Raw genomic sequence first — 20,375 nt, 5'->3', positions numbered from 1 at the left:
ATGGAGGGCAGAATGGAGGTTCCTTAAAAAACTAAAAACAGAATTACCACATGACCCAGCAATCCCACTACTGGGCATATACCCTGAGAAAACCATAATTCAAAAAGTCATATACCACAATATTCACTGCAACACTATTTACAATAGCCAGGACATGGAAACAACCTAAGTGTCCATCGACAGATGAATGGATAAAGAAGATGTGGCACACATATACAATGAAATATTACTCAGCCATAAAAAGAAACGAAATTGAGTTATTTGTAGTGAGATGGATGGACCTAGAGTCTGTCATACAGTGAAGTAAGTCAGAAAGAGGAAAACAAATACCGTATGCTAACACATATATATGGAATCTAAAAAAACCAATGGTTCTGATGAACCTAGGGCAGGACAGGAATAAAGATGCAGACGTAGAGAACGGACTTGAGGACATGGGGAGGGGGAAGGGTAAGCTGGGACAAAGTGAGAGAGTAGCATTGATATATATACACTACTAAATGTAAAATAGATAGCTAGTGGGAAGCAGCTGCATCACATGGGGAGATCAGCTCGGTGCTTTGTGACCACCTAGAGAGGTGGGATAGGGAGGGTGGGAGGGAGATGCAAGAGGGAGGGGCTATGGGGATATATGTATACATATAGCTGATTCACTTTGTTATACAGCAGAAACTAACACAACATTGTAAAGCAATTATACTCCAATAAAGATGTTAAAATATATATGTGTGTGTGTGTGTGTGTGTGTGTGTGTGTGTGTGTGTATGTAATTTTTGGTGTACACGTTCCGGGATTTCTACTGGGCATATGCCTAGGAGCCAAGCTGCTGGATCATAGCGTATGCATAAACTCAAGTTTAGTAGTTTTTACAAACTCTTTTCCAAGGTGGTTATACCGATTAACACTCCTGTGTGCAGTGTATGAGTGTTGCTTAATAGCCTTGCTAGTCAGCCCTCGGTACTATAAAGTCTTTTTTATTTTAGCCATTCTGTTGAGTATGTAGTGGTATTTCATTGTGTTTTCAATTTTCATTTCCATGATGACTAATATAGATTGAATACCACTTCGTATGTTTATTGGCCATTTGGATATAATCTTTTGTGAAAGGTCTCATCCATTTTTCTACTGGGTCTCCTACTTTTTTTATTGGTTTGTAGGTCTTTTCATATACTAGTCTTTGCTTGATTATACGTGTTGTGAATATCTTATTCCATTCTATAGTGTTATATGTTCACTCTCTTTATGGTGTCTTTTTATGACCGTAAATTCTTAATTTTAAGATTAAATTAGTGTTGTCTGTGTCTTGTAATAATGGTATAGCTATTTATTCATTTATATATTCTTTAATGTCTGTAAATGTGTTTTATAATTTCTTCCATATATAGGTCTTAGACATTTATGCTAGATTTACTCCTAGGTACTTCATAAATATTTTTAGATGATTATCATAAGTAGTAATTTTTAAATGTCATTTTCTACTTGTTTGATGCTATTATATATAAATACAACCATTTTTTTGCAAACTGCTTTTATATAATGTGACTTTACCTTTTAAAATCTCTTCTAATAATTTATTTGTAGAGTCTTTAGGTTTTCCCTATATACATTTGTATATCACTTGTGAATATTTACAGTTTTGTCTCACCCTTTTTAATTCAATAATTTTAATTTCTTTTTCTTGCTTAACTGAGTGGGCCTGGTCCTCCAGTACAATATGAATAGAACTGGTGATAACAAGTACTGCTATCTCATGCTCAGTCTCAAAGAGAAAGCTTTCAATGGTTCATCACTAAGTGTTACATTGAGTGTAGGATGAAAAAAATTTTTTTAAAAATAATCTTTATCAGATTAAGAAGCCCTCTTTTATTTCTAGTTTGCTAAGAGTTTTTAAAAATCATGAATTAATATATTTTATCAAATACTTTTTCTGTATCTCTTGACATAATCATATAATTTTTGTCCTTTAATCTTTTAATATAATTTTCTAATACTGATTAATAGTCTAACCAACTTGATACTCCTGGGATATATCTAATTTAGTCATGATGCTTTATCCTATTTTTGTTTATATTGGCTGATTTGGTTTGGAAATATTTTGCCTAGGACTTCTGCCTGTTATTTTAACTCTTTCAAACTCTCCTTACTGGTATTAAAGTTTTGCTTGCCTCATACATGAGTTGGAGAGTATCTCTTCTTTTTGTTCGATTCACTATGAGAATCTGTGTAAGACTGGAATTATTTCTTCTTTTAATGTGTGGTAAACATTCTAGCAAAGTCATATTTGCACACAAATTTCTGACTACTTATTGAACCACTTTTCATTGTTACAGGACAATTCAGGTTTTGTATTCTCTGTAAGTTTCTACAGGTTATACTTTCTTTAGGAATTTGTCCATTTAAAAAAATAAAAATGAAAAATGTAAATTTATTAGCATAAAGTTGTTCATAATATTCAATTAACTTTTTAATGTCGCCAAGGCTTGATGTGATATCACTTTTTCATTTCTTCTTTTTTTAATATTTATTTATTTTTTGGCTGCGTCAGGTCTTAGTTGCGGCACGTGGGATCTTTCATTGTGACGCACGAGCTCGCTAGCTGTGGCATGTGAGATCTCACAGTGCGCGGGCTCATTAGTTGAGGTGCACAGGCTCTCTAGTTGTGGTGCGCGGGCTGCAGAGCACATGGGCTGATTAGTTGTGGCACGCGTGCTCTCTAGCTGTGATGCACGGCCTCAGTAGTTGTGGTGAGCAGGCTTAGTTGCCCCATGGCATGTGGGATCTTAGTTCCCCGACCAGGGATCAAACTGGCATCCCCCTCACTGCAAGACGGAGTCTTAACCACTGGACCACCATGGAAGTCCCTTCATATCTGATATTGTTTGTGCTTGCCTTTTCCTCTCTTGATCAAATTCACCAAGGGTATGTTAATTTTACTTGTCTGTTTAAAGAAGCAACTTTCGGCTTTGCTGATTCTCCCCATAGTATATTTGTTTTCTATTGTATTCCTTTTTGGTTTTATCTTTCACTTCTTGAAATATATGCTATATGTTTCCTTTTTTAGCCTTTTTTTCCTGGTACACACATTTTAAGGCTAGATATTTCCCTCCAAATATGAATTTTGCTGAATCCAATAGCTACATTTTTTAATGTGGCTATTCTTTTATATACATATATATATATATATTTATTTTGGCTGCTCTGGGTCTTGGTTGCTGCACATGGGATCTTCGTTGAGGTGTGCGGCATCTCTAGTTGTGGCATGCGGACTTCTTCGTTGCGGCATGTGGACTCTTAGTTGCGGCATGCATGCGGGTTCTAGTTCCCTGACCAGGGATCAAACCCGGACCCCCTGCATTGGTAGCATGGAGTCTTACCCACTGGACCACCAGAAGGTCCCCCAAGTTTTAACATGTATTTATTTTCATTGATTCAATTCAAAATATTTTCCAATTTCTATGACTGGAAATTTCTATATTTCTTTGATCTATATTATTTAAAATTATATTACTTAAATTCTAACGTAATTGCATTACAGTCAGAAATTATATTCTGATTACAGTCCTTTGAAATTTGTTAAGACTTACTGTATGAGCAAGTATATGGTCAATTTTTGTAAATGTGGAAAAACAAAGTGTTTCTGCAATTGTTGGGTGCAGTATTTTACATTTGCCCTATAGCTCAAGATTTTTAATCAAGCAGTTTAAATCTTCTATATCTTCTTGAGTTACTGAGAGTTGTGTATTAAAATTCCCAAAGATTATAGATTTTTCTATTTTTTCTTCTAGTTCAGTCTTTTTTTCCTTATATATGTTGAGGTATTATATATATTAAAGGTATATACAAGTTTTAAATTAATACAATTTTCTGAATTGAATATTTTTAATACTACAAAGTAATCCTTCTCTATCAATAGACATACTTTCCCCTTAAAGTCTATTTTGTATAATATTAAAATAACTATACCATATTTCTTTTGCTTAGTGTTTGCATGGTATATGTATTTTTCCATACTTTCACTTTCAACCTTTCTATACCCTGATGTTTTAGGTGGACACTCTTATAAGGCCCTGCTATGACTCCTGCCTACTATTTGTGGTCTCTCTATTAAATGGAATCCAAGAAATATGTATTGAGCATTGTACTAGACCCTGGGGACATCATGGTCTGAGTAAAGGGTTAACTAATATCCAGCCTGGGATGATGTAGGCCTGGCTGCGTATGACCTCAAGTCTTCCAGCCTTGAATACAACAGTTAAGATAAATGGGGAACGTTGTGTCTGCTTTTTGGGGCCTGCATTAGAACAGTATAAAAGATGCCTATTATAAAGAATGGTAGGGGAAAAAAAAAAGAAATAAAAAGGGGCTGTAGCTTCTGCATGTTACAGTGACTTCCACTACACTTAGCTCTCATCCCTGGCAGATGTACACAACTTATGTGGATGAGAGGGCAAAAGAGGCTGTGTATAAGGATAGCGCTGAATCTCCCGATGAGATGAAAACATTACACTTGCTGTATCCTCGACCTAGTATTCTACAACAAAGCTAAGTAAACACAGTATTAGATGAAAGCCTATTAGAGACTGATTGCCCACCTGAATCAATAATTGCAGCCATGCTGCTATAATCGTGAACAAGAAAGGCACGATCCCTGCCCTCACTGCAATTACAATCTAGTAAAGAGAGGTATAAGTAACCAGGCAGTTAACCTGTAGTATTTTAACTCTGACAGGGACTGAACAGAGTATTTTCTAAGCACATAGGAAGGCCACCTAATCCAAACTTATGCAGATCAGAAGACTTCCATGGACTAGGGATGTAATGTACACGAGAAATATAATTAACACTGCTATACGTTATATATAAAAGTTGGTAAGACAGTAAATCCTAAGAGTTCTTGTCACAAGGAAAAAACATTTTTTTTTATTTCTTTAATGTTGTATCTATATGAGATGATGGATGTTCACTAAATTTACTGTGGTAATCGTTTCATGTTGTATGTAAGTCAAATCATTATGCTGTACACCTTAAACTTATACAGTGCTGTATGTCAATTATGTCTCAACAAAACTGGAAGAAAAAAAAGACTTTTTGGAGGATTTACTGTTTAATTTTATAACTGAAGTATTAATAGGACAAGCATTATTAATAATAACAAACATTAAGAGAAGGTGGGGGCTTCCCTGGTGGCACAGTGGTTGAGAGTCCGCCTGCCGATGCAGGGGACACGGGTTCGTGCCCCGGTCCGGGAAGATCCCACGTGCCGCGGAGCGGCTGGGCCCGTGAGCCATGGCCGCTGAGCCTGCGCGTCCGGAGCCTGTGCTCCGCAACGGGAGAGAAAAAAAGAGAGAGACCACGGCCCACCGAAAAAAAAAAAAAAAAAAAAAAAAAGAGAAGGTGGAAGACAGTAATGGTCATAGCTTACATTCTGGGGACTAGAAAAAAGTAATGCTGTCTAGAATATATTGTTGGAGAGAAGAGTGGGAAAAATGAAGTCAGAAAGGTAAGCAGAGGTCAAGTCTGGCTTTTCAAGTCATGTTAAGGAGTTGGACTTTATCCTAAGAACAATGCAAAGTGAATGAAAGTTTCAGCAGTAGCTCAAAATGATCACTCATGTATTAGAAAGATGTCCCCGTTATGTTAGGTGGAGAATGAATTAGGAGGAGGCAAGACTGATGGAAAACAGACCACTGACAAAGTATTGCAGTGACCTAGGTGAGACATGGGGCCTGAACTAGGGTAGTGTTACTGGGAAAGGAGAAAAATGGAGAGATTAGGGAAATATTTAGGGCTTAGACTGATAATTAATTTGATATGTGAGTTAGTATAAGTTGGGGAAAATCAATGATAGCCTGGTTTATGACTTAGGCAGTTGGGTGCATAGTGAAATTGTTTGTTGTGTTAAAGAATAATATGAAAAGAAAGACAGGGGATAAAAATGTTGACTTCATTTCTGGATATGTTTCGAGTTTGAGGTGCCAGTTAGATATCCAAGTGGAGATCTCTAGCAGGAGTTGGGTATCTGGGTCTAAACCTTAGAAGAAAAAACTGAGCTGAATTAACAGATTGATGACTCATCAGCATAGAGAAGTCAAAAGAAATGGATTGTTCAGGGAGTATGTTAAACATAACAAATGCTGGATAAGAATGTATGCACTGGAAGTGCAATGGGGATTTTTCAAATGAATTTTCTTCTCTTCACAAGCACCTCGACCCTATACATTCTGATTCTCCCCTAGGAATCTGAAGCAGACCCTGCTAGTGGCCTACTCAGGATCTATTCTTGCCTCTGTCTTTATAGAAGACTGATTTTATTAGGTTGGCAATATGTCCAGCTATAAAATCTTGATTTCCCAGGCTTTCTTGAAGCTAGAGGTGTCCACATAACCTTTTTTCTATGCATATTTTAAGATAAGTCATTTTTTAAATAAAAAGATAATAGAATGCATACTTTTACACTCCCTGCAATTTTCATCTAAAAATATTTTTACAAGGAATTTTCATATCTTTCCATATTTAATAATTTTTTTGATCTTCAAACTCCAAAGACTATAAAAATATTATTAGTGTTTTTTCCCTGCTAAAGCATCATAGAAATATGCTGTGTGTAAACTGAGACCTGGTATTTATCCTTAAGGAGCCTATAGCCTAGGAAAAAAGCATGTTGTGTTTTTGTTTATCAGTAAAAAGAAAAGTATCTTGAGCAAAGTAGAAAAACAATTTTTTGTTCTGTGACTTGGCATTAAGATGCCTGTGTGGAAAGATCTGAAGATAGATGAAACAGAGAGGTAAAGAGGGCAAATTAAGTGGGATGGGGCTGTAGTGTGGGACCTTGGAAACTGTAGATATACAATAATTATTTTGGTAATGAGGGAGACTGACTTACAATATTTCTTCAGAGCTAACATTTTCCACTAAGGAATAGACTCATTCCTTATGGTCTATTCCTTGGATTAAGCCAAAACATGGAGAGGAGTTCCAAATAACTGACCAGTTTATTTTCTAGCAAGTACTGGGTTGGCCAAAATGTTCGTTCGGGTTTGTTCGTAAGATTTCACAGACAAACCTGAACAAACTTTTTGGCCAATCCAATACTTATTGAACACCGACTGAATGACAGCCATTGGACGAGACATTCATTCATCATTCAAAGATGAAAAGACACCCTATTCCTGACCTCAAAGAGCTCAGTCTAATAAAGGAGAGACACATGTAATCACATATCTAGTACGTGGATCTGGTTTCTAAATTCCATTCTCCACTCAAAGAAACCAAGCCTCCATGGAGATCAGGCCTGGATCAGGGAAAGAACAAGATGAGCCAAGAACATCTTCTTGTGCCAAAAAGTAAGAGGTATTCAAAGAACGATGGGAACAGGTCAAAAGGACACAGACACTGGCCTGAAAGTGCTCCACTTGCCAAATCTGAGACAATTTTTACACCAAAATAAACCATGATAGTAACATCATAACTCATTGAATAAAATAGGAATACAAGAGAGAGTCCATAGAAATAAAAAATAAATTCAAAGTTTAATAATTAAGAGTATTTTCGTAAGTCTCAGAGTACTTTACTACAAAGTTCTTATTAATTATGAAGGGACAGAGAATAATTTTATAATGGAGAAGTCTAATAGACACTATCATAAGCCATCATGCTCCAACAGGTTGACAGTATACTTTCAAGTGGTTCAGGTGGAAAAGTTCTTTTTATCGTTCTTGCAGCTTTTCTGTAAGTTTGATATTGTTTAAAAATAAAAGATATTTAAAAGATGAAGAAAGAATTCCATACTGACCCGCTAGAATAATTATTAGCTTCACATTGAATGCGCAGAGGGAGCTCAAGTCTTTCACTCTAGGAGAAAGGCACTCAGCTCACCTGTGGTCACGAACAGTTTATTAGGGTGGGAGATCAGGTAGGGATTTGTGGATAAAGCCCCAGTGAGTGGGAACCTATGGTGGTAATAGGTAATGGGATTTCGGCATTTGCAGTTTGTAATGGACTCATTCAATTGCCCAAACATAGTAAAGAGAACTTCTAACAGAAAAAGCCAAGGGCTGCAGTTGGGGGATTCTAGATTTTTCTACCACCTCATTACTGCCTCAGTACATGACTTTGAATAAGTCACTTCATTTATCTTAGCCTTGGACTCCCATTTGTAAAATGAAGGGACTGAACTAGGTGACTACGGTTTCATTTCTATAATCATAGTCAAAATAGGGATGTAAGAGGCATTTTATTTTGGGAGTTAATATATAAATGTATTCTCATATGATAAGGCTAAAAGGTTGGTGCTTCCTACATACGTAGAGGATAGTTTAAATAGTAATAAGCTAAATGTAGATATTACTTTTTAACTATAAAACAATTTCATAAGTCTCATAAGGCAATGTGGTCTATTGGTAAAAACATAGTTTTTGTAGGTATATTCAGAATTGGTTTAAAATCTTAATTCTGCCCAAACTATACAGCCTTCTAATCCATCCTACATACAACTGCCAGAATTATCTGAAACAGATATTATAATCTTATGCCTCTGTCAATGGCAAAATCATAAGTTTCAAGCTCTAGCATGACAGCCAGTGATTCACAGTTTGGTTCCAGCCTTCTTTCTCTTCTCATGTTCTGCAGGATCTCGTATTTCCCAAACAGTCCCCCAGAATACCACCGTGCTGAGAGATATTAAGAAATATTCAATAAAAAAGGGTTCCATGGTCAAATAAATCCTGCTCAAATGTCATTTCCTATGTGAAGCCTTCCTGAAATCCTTCTATAAAAATTACTTAATCTCTTTTTATTCCCAAAGTACTTCACTTATATTTGACTTCGGGCAGTTTTTTGAATTGATAACTGAATTGAAGTTTACTTAAAGTAAACCACAGCTATACTTAAGTTTTACATATTCAGTCTTCACATTTTTCCAAGTTCATTATTGCACAAAAATCTAAATAGTATTTTTCATTCTTTTGAAAAACATCTGACAATAAATTAGATTCCAAAGTAATCTGCTATAATGACATATCATATCATAAAAGCAATATGGGCTTTGGGGGAAAAAAAAAAGATCTGGTTTCCATTTCCAGTTCTGCCACTAACTAGTTGAGAAACACTGGGCAAATTACTTAACCCCTTCTGACTCTCAGTTACCTTACCTTACCTATAAAATGAAGATAATTCCTAAACAGTTTTGTTGATAGTTTGGTAAGATAATGAGTGAGTCAATCTATATAAACTATATGAAAGAATATATAATATTTAGCACATAGTAGATACTAAAAAACGTCATCTTCTTTTCCAAGTGTGCTTATACAGTAGTTTCCTTCTACTCTAATTTGTAATAAAATGGCACAAATGAAACATAATAGAATTTAAAAATTTAAAAATTTAAAAATTTAAATTTAAGAATTTAAAAATCTACTTAAGTTCCTGTTTTTCAAATTGTTTACATAGTGTTCTTTCTTGCAAACCTTGAAGGTCAAATTAGAAGGGGTACTAATAAAATACTGGTATGTCATGTCTAGAAACAATCTTTCAGAGACATCTACTTTGGCAAGAAGATTTTAAGCAACAGTACTCTTTGAGACATTAGATGAGATCTCATCTGAGACATTCAACTACTGATTTGTCAATTAGCTACTTTAAGAGGGTTCAATAACTTCTTAAATGTTCTTTTAGTCTATTCTCATGTATGCTTTTCTTTTTGTTTTCTTTCTTGAGATATGCTGGTGTTTCTATTGAATGTGACAGCTATGTGATCTGAGTATTATCCTTTGCAAGGCCATCAAAATGAATAAATGGCATTTGGCTCTCTTTTGGAGATATTTGGATCACCTTGGATTTAATACAGTAAAGTAGAACTGTTATCAGTATATTCTCCCTCAGGGAAGCTAATCTGGTTAGTAAGACAATCATCCTTATTGTGACAGATACTTTTAATTGTACTATCGCTACTTATCTCTCTAGCTCAACTCAAATATCTCCTTTTAGAAGCTTTCCATGATCATCATAGGCAGAAATTTATGCACATCTTACTAAGTACTTTTAGTATCACACAGTGTTAGTATGTTTATTGCCTTGTGCTTTGCATTACCTTAATTATTTTTATATAATCCTTGTGAAATAGTACCTTTCCTTGTTTTGAACATTTTACAGATGAAGATACTGAAGAATAGGTACAGCAAGAAATTCGTTGGTGGATAACAAAATGGCAAGAAATAGAGATTCTGAACTTCAAGAAATCAAAGTGGTAAGAAATCAAGATTCCAATCTTAATCAGAGCTCCTTTAGATTAGACCACACTGCTTTTCCTTCCTTTTCCATTATTTTTAAGATCTTGAAAAATATTGTAAATCTTGTCACAAATTTCAAAACAATTTTCTACTTACAAATTCTAAAACAATTTTTCTAAGTTTCTACACATAAAAATATCAAGTTACCTGAAAGACCTGAAAGTAATACTCCAAACTTTGACAATTAGAAGATTCTCAGAAAAAGAAGTTCTCTTTTCTTAAGAATGATACCCAGAAAATAATTAGGGAAAGATTTTTTTTTAAGCCTTAAGTATAAATATCAATAGAAAGTATCAATTCTAATTACTTTACAGACCAGCATAGGATTAGATTAGACATTTGAAGCAAAGGTCTCTTTAAATAAAACTTTACAAAGCAGCGAGGAATACTATTGTATCAAACTAGTGGGCTATTTTCCTTAACTTGTTCTTCAGTACTAGAGTAAGTAATAGTTTAGCTACATGCACTAGGTGTATTTTGTAATCCTATTTTGAGTCATCTAAACAGACTGTGCCCTTGCCTACATTAGTACTACTTTTACATGTTTGTTACAAAACGTATATACTACAAATACGTTTTTACAAGTCAATCTTCCTGACCAGATAGTGAGTTCTTTGAGACCAGCAGCCATGTCTTATGTGCTTTAGTATATTAATATTAGTTAACATTTACTGAGTGTTTTACTATGTGCTAAGGATTAAATGCATTATTTCATTTAATACTCAGACAACTATAGGAGATTATTATACCGACTTCAGAGATGCGGTCTATGAGCTCTAAAAGAGCAAGAGACCTCATTATTTCACTCACTTGTACATCTCCTGTGCCTAGTACAGCACTGGGCATACTGAAGGCACTTAAAAAGTGTTTGCTGAATAACGAGGAAACCAAAGCTCAAAGAAGTTAAGTAACTTATCCAGAGTATACTGTGAATAAGCAGAGAGACTAGTTTGAATCCAGGTCTGCCTCACTTTGGATCTTAAAAGTCTGTGCTCCACTGCCTCTTTATTTCCAAATTCCAGCTCAGAATTTGGTAATGAGAAAGTACACAGTAAACACCTGATGAATGAATGTCTTACCTTCAGATTGCTTATCTACTTCACCCTAGCATTCCTTTACTTCTTCACTTCCCTATCCTGATTTTTAATCTCTAAGCCTAGGATATAAGCCATAGCTATAAGTTTTCATCCTGCCTACCTTCCTATCATACACAGATATCTAAGTATCTTCCCTATACACAGAGAAGAAAATATTTATTACTGGAAAAACACATGGAAATTGCAGCATGAAAAGTTATATGAATAGTTTGTTCCTTTTATTACATAAACACAGTGTCAAATAAGTCAAAAACACAAAACAGAAAACTGAATGGTAATAAACGTAGAAAACTTAACTCAAAATTTCCAAATTTTGTTCTTTTGTGGTTATTATTTTTCTTTCTTATAAAGGCAAATAAGAAGTTTATAAAAACTGAAGTATTCTTCATGTAAATAAACTTCACTTTTTACAGTGTCAATAAATATTTCTAATAAAGGGGTAAATATATAATGACATCACTTCAAGCTATAATAAACAGGAAAGTGAGGATGCCCCACCCCCCATAATATCTACGTTAGTACATCTACTTTCAGCTGGCCTGTGGAAAAAAGCAAGGCACAATAACGTGGATTTGGAATTTATTTCTTCAAGAAACAGATTTCAGGTGATATTGTCTAGTTTAAGTTTAAAAGATTATAGGAACATTTACCTTTTTATATAAGCACAAAATATTCTAAAAGTACAAGGCCTCTAATCCTCCTGAAATGTGTGCCTGTTTGCATGCTTATTTAGTTATTTATCCTTTATCTATCTACCTATCATATCTATCTATCTATCTATCTATCTATCTACCCGCTTTGTTAAAAGAAGGATGACAGGGGTCAAACAAATCTAGTTACAGCCCTGGCTCTGTCCCTTAATAACTGTGTAACTCTGGGACAAATTACCTAGTATCTCTGAGCTCATTTCCCTTAAAATATAGACAGTAATTCATATTTTGTAGGACTGCTGGGGAGATTAGGGTCTATGTAGTAATAAGCATAGTGACCAGGCACATCATAGCACTCAATAAATAATAGCTCTCTTTATTTAGGGTCTGATACTTCATTTTACTCTGGTTTCATTCCAGGATGCACTTAAGTTATTATTTCTCATACCAAAGTTTCCTATGTTTGTTTCCCTCAATATAAATAACCGTCCACCTCAAAAAACTACTTAAAATATGTTAGATTGAAGATTCCTTGAGTATTTTCCCCTTATCTTTTCTAGAAAATAATGTCATAAAAAAGACTGTTTACACGTGCATGTGTATAATGCTTCCTGGTTTTTTTCTGCTTATAAGAGCAATGTTGCACCTGCATGACTATCTACCAATAGCCAGTGCGGCCTGGGCATTGACTATCCTTGGTATATTCCTATTTTGCTTACATGTGCTTCTGTAGGAACTTGTGTGTAATCTCTGTTTTGAACACTGTTCTTTCCTAAAACATCTACCATTTCATTTACAGAAGTTGTATATGCATATAATTTACTAGAAAAGGAAAACACAAGGCAGTGTTAAATAATAAAATGTGTAATAATTTTTAAAAATTACCTGATGGAATACAGGCTCCTTTACCCTAAGGTAAACCTGAAAAATATTAAAAGAAATACATGTAAATGAAGTGCATTACAAAGGGGAAAGAAAACCTATTCCTGCTACTCTGGTCTCCTGCTTCCCTAGTCTTGCTTCTTAGATCTGACTCCAGCCATATAAAACCAATCAGATTAGGTGGCATGCCACAAAAGGGCTGTTACCTACAGGTGGGTGTGCCCCAGTGCTCATTACATCATGGTAAACTAAATGTTTCAAAGCTGTTGTGGATTACTCTGGCCTCTTGGCCTCTGCATCAGCATCAAGGAGAGGCAGAGATGCGTGGATAACTCATGAGGGCTGAAGAAGTTATGCTGACAATCCCTGCAGCAGATCTATTCTACAGCAGCAAGAATGCTGGACGTAGAGACAGGAGCTAAATTTTAAACTGCCACTTACTTGCTACATGCCTGAGCAAGTCACTTAACCAAAAGACTCATTTTTCCTTATCTGGATAATGGGAATAATAGTGGTGAGTAATAATAAGCCAAAATATGTGCAAGTGTTTAGCGCATAATACGTGCTAATAGGTGAAAACATTTAAAACAAATTTCTTGTCCTTTCTTCTGCTTCTGAAAACCTCTAATTCATTCACCTAAATACACGAAAGTTACACAAACCCTAGTTTTAGGCTCCAGTGTCATGTGGGTGATTAAGTTCAATGCCTCTTTACTGCATGCATTTATTGCCCTATAAGAGTACACCTTTAGGGACTTCCCTGGTGGCACAGTGGTTGGGAGTCCGCCTGCCGGTGCAGGAGACATGGGTTCGAGCTGGGGTCTGGGAGGATCCCCCATGCCGTGGAGCAGCTGGGCCAGAGTGCCACAGCTGCTGAGCCTGTTCTACAGTCCGTGAGCCACAGCTGCTGGGACCCCTGCGCCTGGAGCCTGTGCTCCGCAGCGGGAGGGGCACTGCAGTGAGGGGTCCGCGCGCAGCAGCGAAAACCCAATGCAGCCCAAAATGTATTAATTAATTAAAAAAACGAAAACCAGTACACCTTTAAAATGACATGGTAGAGAGGAGTCAAAATTTAAATCATAACCCTGAAATGACTCCCATCACATGCAAGACAAAGTCCAAATTTCAAAGTCTTCCATAATCTTGCTCCGGCCTTTCTGCTTAGTCTTATTCCTCTCCTCTTGTCTCTTTCTCATCCTAGGCTCCAACAAATATGCTAGTTTCATGCTTCTGTATCTTTAAACATGCTGTGCTTTACTTTGTTCAGAAATTACCCCCTGCTGGTAAACACTCATCTTTCCAGATTCAGCTCAAACTATACCTCTTTCTTGAAATCTTTTCTGACTCCTTCTCTGCTAAGCAGAATCCATCACTCATCCTCTTTACCTGACTGTCCATACATAAACTTTACGGCATTTATTAGTTTGTTTCTCTCCCCTACAAGGCAATAATCTTCCTGACAGAAAGAACGATTCTTACGTATCTCTACAGCCTCATTTAATGTAGTGCTGATCTCATAAATTTTACGTAATTTTATCATTTGTCTATAGAACTTCTTATTCCTGGAGGAAGTTCCCTCACCACAGCAAGAGATTATTTCCTTGAAGCACCCATAGAGCTCTAATAGTAAGATGTGTAGGGGCTACCCTAGTGGCGCAGTGGTTAAGAATCCACCTGCCAATGCAGTGGACACGGGTTCGAGCCCTGGTCTGGGAAGATCCCACATGCCGCGGAGCAACTAAGCCCATGAGTCACAACTACTGAGCCTGTGCTCTAGAGCCTGTGAGCCACAACTACTGAAGCCCTCGTGCCTAGAGCCCGAGCTCTGCAACAAGAGAAGCCACGACAACGAGAAGCCTGCGCACCGCAACGAAGAGTAGCCCCAACTAACCACAAATAGACAAAGCCCGTGCATAGCAACGAAGACCCAACACAGCCAAAAATTAAAAAAAACAAATTAAGTAAGATGTGTAGGAACATTTATATAACTCTAAATTCAGTAAGGCAGAATGCTTTTAATCTCTGAAATTTGTTATTTCAAAATACGAATTTTCCTTTACATAATTTCAGATTCTCATTACTAATAAAAGAAATACAGAAGGGCATGCCTATTAAAAGCATTTTTTTAAGGCAAAAGAATTATGGAGTCCTCACTATGTGACAGGTATTAATTCTTACAACTAATGTGAAATGTATGCTATTATTAATTTTACAGATGAGGAAAACTAAAGCAGAGAGTTACCTCTCTCTTTAGTAAGTTACCCAAAGTCCCACAGTTATTAAGTAACAGTGATGGTCAAAACTCACATATGACTGACTCCCAAGCCTAAGTTTTCAGCCACATCAGCTCTTAACTTACAAAGGTAAGTTGTCTTGACTCTACCACCAATTCTCCATATAAATTTGGTTGGTCAGGAAAGTCACTAAAACTCTCTGGACATTAGTCTCTTCTTTTATATAGTAACAAGACTTCCTTTCACCTCTGAAATTCTAGGACTCTTTCCTGATTAACAAGTATGTATGCAAAGGACTACGCAGGGCAATGCAGAAACATAAGGAAATACAATCTCTTTGCTCTTTCAATCTTTTTCACCTTCTCAACTCACTGAAATCTAGCTTCTGCCTTCATCAATCTGCTGTGGACAGTACCCTCATTAAGGTTACTTGGTCTTTTTTATGGGTCAAACCCCAATTTCATTTTATTCAGCCTCTCAGAGGCAACTGGTACCCTTTCTAGAAACCTCTTTGTACTCTGTGACATCAAGCTCTCCTGGTTTTCCTACACCTCTGATTACCTCCTTTGTTGGCTCTATCTCTTTCACTTGACCCTCAAGTGGTCAATGTTCCAAGGTACAGCATGGTGACTACAGTTAATAATACTGGACTGAATACTGGAAATTTACTGAAAGAGTAGATTTCAGGTGCTTTCATCACACAGACAGGAAACAGTAACTATGTGATATGTTAATTAGCTTGACTGTAGTAATATTTTCACTATGTATATGAAATCATCATGTGGTACACCTTAAACGTATAAATTTAAATTTTTATTTAAAATGTTGATTCTTATTGAATTCCTTAGACATTATAAAATGAGACATTCTCATTTTATCTTTTTAAATTTTATTTTTTTATAAGTAGGTCCCTGTTGGTTACCCACCTTAAATACAGCAGTGTGTACATGTCAATCCCAAACTCCCAATCTATCCCTCCCCCTTAAAAAGAATTTGCATATTGACAGGTTTTAAATGTCAAACAGACAAATCAATTGTAACTTTTAGGGTATATCATAAATGCATATTCTTTTGTTTTCACTGAGAATAAAAAGCCCAGTGTAACAAAGGATTTGTATCTTTTCTTTTTAAACATCTTTATTGCAGTATAATTGCTTTACAGTGTTGTTAGTTTCTGCTGTATAACAAAGTGAATCAGCTGTATGAATACATATATCCCCATAGCCCCTCCCTCTTGCGTCTCCCTCCCACCCTACCTATCCCACCGCTCTAGGTGGTCAAAAAGCACTAAGCTGAGCTCCCTGTGCTATGCAGCTGCTTCCCATTAGCTATCTATTTTACATTTAGTAGTGTATATATGTCAGTGCTACTCTCTCACTTGGTCCCAGCTTACCCTTCCCCCTCCCCGTGTTCTCAACTCCATTCTCTACGCCTGCGTCTTTATTTCTGTCCCGCCCCTAGGTTTATAAAAACAATTTTTTTTTTTTTTTAGATTCCATACGTATGTATTAGCATACGGTATTTGTTTTTCTCTTTCTGACTTACTTCATTCTGTATGACAGACTCTAGGTCCATCCGCCTCACTACAAATAACTCAATTTCGTTTCTTTTTATGGCTGAGTAATATTTCATTGTACATATGTGCCATATCTTCTTTATCCATTCATCTGTCAATGGACACTTAGGTTGCTTTCATGTCCTGGCTATTGTAAATAGTGCTGCAATGAACACTGTGGTACAAGACGCTTTTTGAATTATGGTTTTCTCAGGATATATGCCAAGTAGTGGGATTGCTGGGTCATATGATAATTCTATTTTTTGTTTTTAAAGGAAGCTCCATACTGTTCTCCATAGTGGCTGTATCAATTTACATTCCGATCAACAGTGCAAGAGGGTTCCCTTTTCTCCACACCCTCTCCAGCATTTACTGTTTGTAGATTTCCTGATGATGGCCATTCTGACCCGCGTGAGGTGATACCTCATTGTGGTTTTGATTTGCATTTCTCTCATGATTAGTGATGTTGAGCATCCTTTCAATCTGTATCTTCTTCGGAGAAATGTCTATTTAGAACTTCTGCCCATTTTTGGATTGGGTTTTTGTTTTGATATTGAGCTGCATGAGCTGCCTGTATATTTTGGAGATTAATCCTTTGACAGTTGCTTCGTTTGCAAATATTTTCTTCCATTCTGAGGGTTGTCTTTTTGCCTTGTTTATGGTTTCCTTTGCTGTGCAAAAGCTTTTAAGTTTCATTAGGTCCCATTTGTTTATTTTTGTTTTTATTTCCATTTCTCTAGGAGGTGGGTCAAACAGGATCTTGCTGTGATTTATATCAAATAGTGTTCTGCCTAGGTTTCCCTCTAAGAGTTTTATAGTGTCTGGCCTTACATTTAGATCTTTAATCCATTTTGAGTTTATTTTTGTGTATGGTGTTAGTGTTCTAATTTCATTCTTTTACGTGTAGCTGTCCAGTTTTCCCAGCACCACTTATTGAAGAGGTTTTTTTCCCCTCCACTGTATATTCTTGCCTCCTTTATCAAAGATAAGGTGACCATATGTGTGTGGGCTTATCTCTGGGCTTTCTATCCTGTTCCATTGACCTAGATTTCTGTTTTTGTGCCAGTACCATACTGTCTTGATTACTGTAACTTGGTAGTATAGTCTGAAGTCAGGGAGCCTGATTCCTCCAGCTCTCTTTCTCTTTCTCATGACTGCTTTGGCTATTTGGGGTCTTTTGTGTTCCCAAACAAATTGTGAAATTTTTTGTTCTAGTTCTGTGCAAAATGCCATTGGTAGTTTGATAGGGATTGCATTGAATCTGTAGATTGTTTTGGGTAGTATAATCATTTTCACAATGTTGATTCTTCCAATCCAAGAACATGGTATACCTCTCCATCAGTTTGTATCATCTTTAATTTCTTTCAGCAGAGTCTTATAGTTCTCTGCACAGGTCTTTTGTCTCCTTAGGTAGGTTTATTCCTAGGTATTTTATTCTTTTTGTTGCAATGGTAAACGGGAGTGTTTCCTTAATTTCTCTTTCAAATTTTTCATCATTAGTGAATACGAATTCAAGAGATTTCTGTGCATTAATTTTGTATCCTGCTACTTCAGCAAATTCATTGATTAGCTCTAGTAGTTTGCTGGTAGCATCTTTAGGATTCTCTATGCATAGTATCATGTCATCTGCAAACAGTGACAGCTTTTCTTCTTCTTTTCCGATTTGGATTCCCTTTATTTCTTTTTTTTCTCTGATTGCTGTGGCTAACACTTTCAAAACTATGTTGAATAACAGTCGTGAGAGTGGGCAACCTTGTCTTGTTCCTGATCTTAGAGGAAGTGGTTTCAGTCTTCACCACTGAGAATGATGTTGGCTGTGGGTTTGTCATATACGGCCTTTATTATGTGGAGGTACGTTCCCTCTATGCCTACTTTCTGGAGAGCTTTCATCATAAATGTGTGCTGAGTTTTGTTGAAACCTCTTTCTGCATCTATTCAGATGATCATATGGTTTTTATTCTTCAATTTGTTAATATGGTGTATCACATTGATTGATTTGCGTATATTGAAGAATCCTTGCATTCCTGGGATAGACCCCACTTGATCATGGTGTATGATCCTTTTAATGTGCTGTTTGATTCTGTTTGCTAGTATTTTGTTGAGGATTTTTGCATCTATGTTCATCAGTGATATTGGCCTCTAGTTTTTTTTGTGACATCTTTGTCTCATTTTGGTTTCAGGGTGATGGTGGCCTTGTAGAATGAGTTTGGGAGTATTCCTCCCTCTGCTATACTTTGGAAGAGTTTGAGAAGGATAGGTGTTAGCTCTTCTCTACATGTTTGATAGAACTTTTCTGTGAAGTCATCTGCTCCTGGGCTTTTGTTTGTTGGAAGATTTTTAATCACAGTTTCAATTTCACTGCTTGTGATTGGTCGGTTTATATTTTCTATTTCATCCTGGTTCAGTCTCAGAAGGTTGTGCTTTTTTAAGAATTTGTCCGTTTCTTCCAGGTTGTCCATTTTATTGGCATATAGTCGCTTGTAGTAATTTCTCATGTACTTCTGCAGTGTCAGTTGTTACTTCTTTTTCTTCTAATTCTGTTGATTTGAGTCTTCTCCATTTTTCTCTTGATGAGTCTGGCTAATGGTTTATCAATTTTGTTCATCTTCTCAAAGAACCAGCTTTTATAGTTTTATTCATCTTTGCTACTGTGTTCATTTTTTTTTCATTTATTTCTGTTCTGATCATTATGATTTCTTTCCTTCTGCTAACTTTGGAGTTTTTTTTTTTTTTTTTTCTTTTTTGCGGTACGCGGGCCTCTCACTGCTGTGGGCTCTCCCGTTGCGGAACGCAGGCTCCGGATGCGCAGGGTCAGCGGCCATGGCTCACGGGCCCAGCCACTCCGTGGCATGTGGGATCTTCCCGGACCGGGGCATGAACCCGTGTCCCCTGTATCGGCAGGCGGACTCTCAACCACTGCGCCACCAGGGAAGCCCTGTTGATGTATTTTTGATGTATTTGTGGGGAGGAATGTGATCTCCACATCTTACTCCTCCGCCATCTTGAAGGTCCCCTGCAAGGGTTGTATCTTCGGTCATCATAATGGTCTATGCTATCTCTGTGCCAGTTCATCTATTCCCACATTTCTAGTACTACCTATAACCTGACAACTACCAAATCCACATCTTTAGCCCAACCTACTTGTTAAGCCTCAGATATCATTAATGTCAGGCACCTCAACCTCAGCACATTCTAAAGTGAATTTATCTACCCCTACCCCGTGACACAAACATACTCATTATCTTTCCTGCAAAATCTGCTCCTGTTCCAAGTTGCCTGTCTTGGTTAAGGACTTACTACGTACTCTGAGGACCAGGCCATAAACTGAGGAATCATTGTAGACAATTCCTTCTTTTTACTCCATTTCTACCCCTTTCTACTTAGTGGGTCACAAGTACCATGGATTACTTATGACAGTTATTTTACTTCAGTCTGAGTCTCATATCTTGCCTAAGCAAATGCAAAAATCCCTAGGTCTAGGCTCATACTCCTCTAACCCATCATCCATAATCATGTCTTTCTAAAACATGTATCTATTGATGTTTTTCCTCTACTTTAAACCAATTAATGGCTCCATGTTACCTTGAGGATAAAAATCCAAAGTTAAACATGGTATATAAGAGTCTTCATAATCTGATATTTGTCTGATTCACTACACTTGTTCACTCCTC

The 20,375-nt window shown here is 36.6% G+C and overlaps 1 protein-coding gene across 5 annotated transcripts in view; it reads right to left on the bottom strand.

Moving 5' to 3' along the window:
* ACER3 (alkaline ceramidase 3) overlaps positions 1-20,375 on the bottom strand; it is a 180,857-nt gene that overhangs the window by 46,000 nt on the left and 114,482 nt on the right. For all 5 annotated transcript variants that reach the window (XM_027083473.1, XM_027083472.1, XM_027083476.1 and 2 more), the window contains one exon: positions 12,919-12,954. In XM_027083473.1, coding sequence (XP_026939274.1) covers positions 12,919-12,954 — 36 coding nt within the window. The remainder of the gene's footprint in view (positions 1-12,918; positions 12,955-20,375) is intronic.

Source organism: Aethalodelphis obliquidens, unplaced genomic scaffold (assembly GCF_003676395.1).
Source record: "Aethalodelphis obliquidens isolate GAN/ISIS:26980383/991018 unplaced genomic scaffold, ASM367639v1 scaffold50, whole genome shotgun sequence".
Lineage (NCBI taxonomy): Eukaryota > Metazoa > Chordata > Mammalia > Artiodactyla > Delphinidae > Aethalodelphis > Aethalodelphis obliquidens.
The sequence above is the reverse complement of the archived record's forward strand: the minus strand, read 5'-3'. Positions and strand labels throughout refer to the sequence as shown.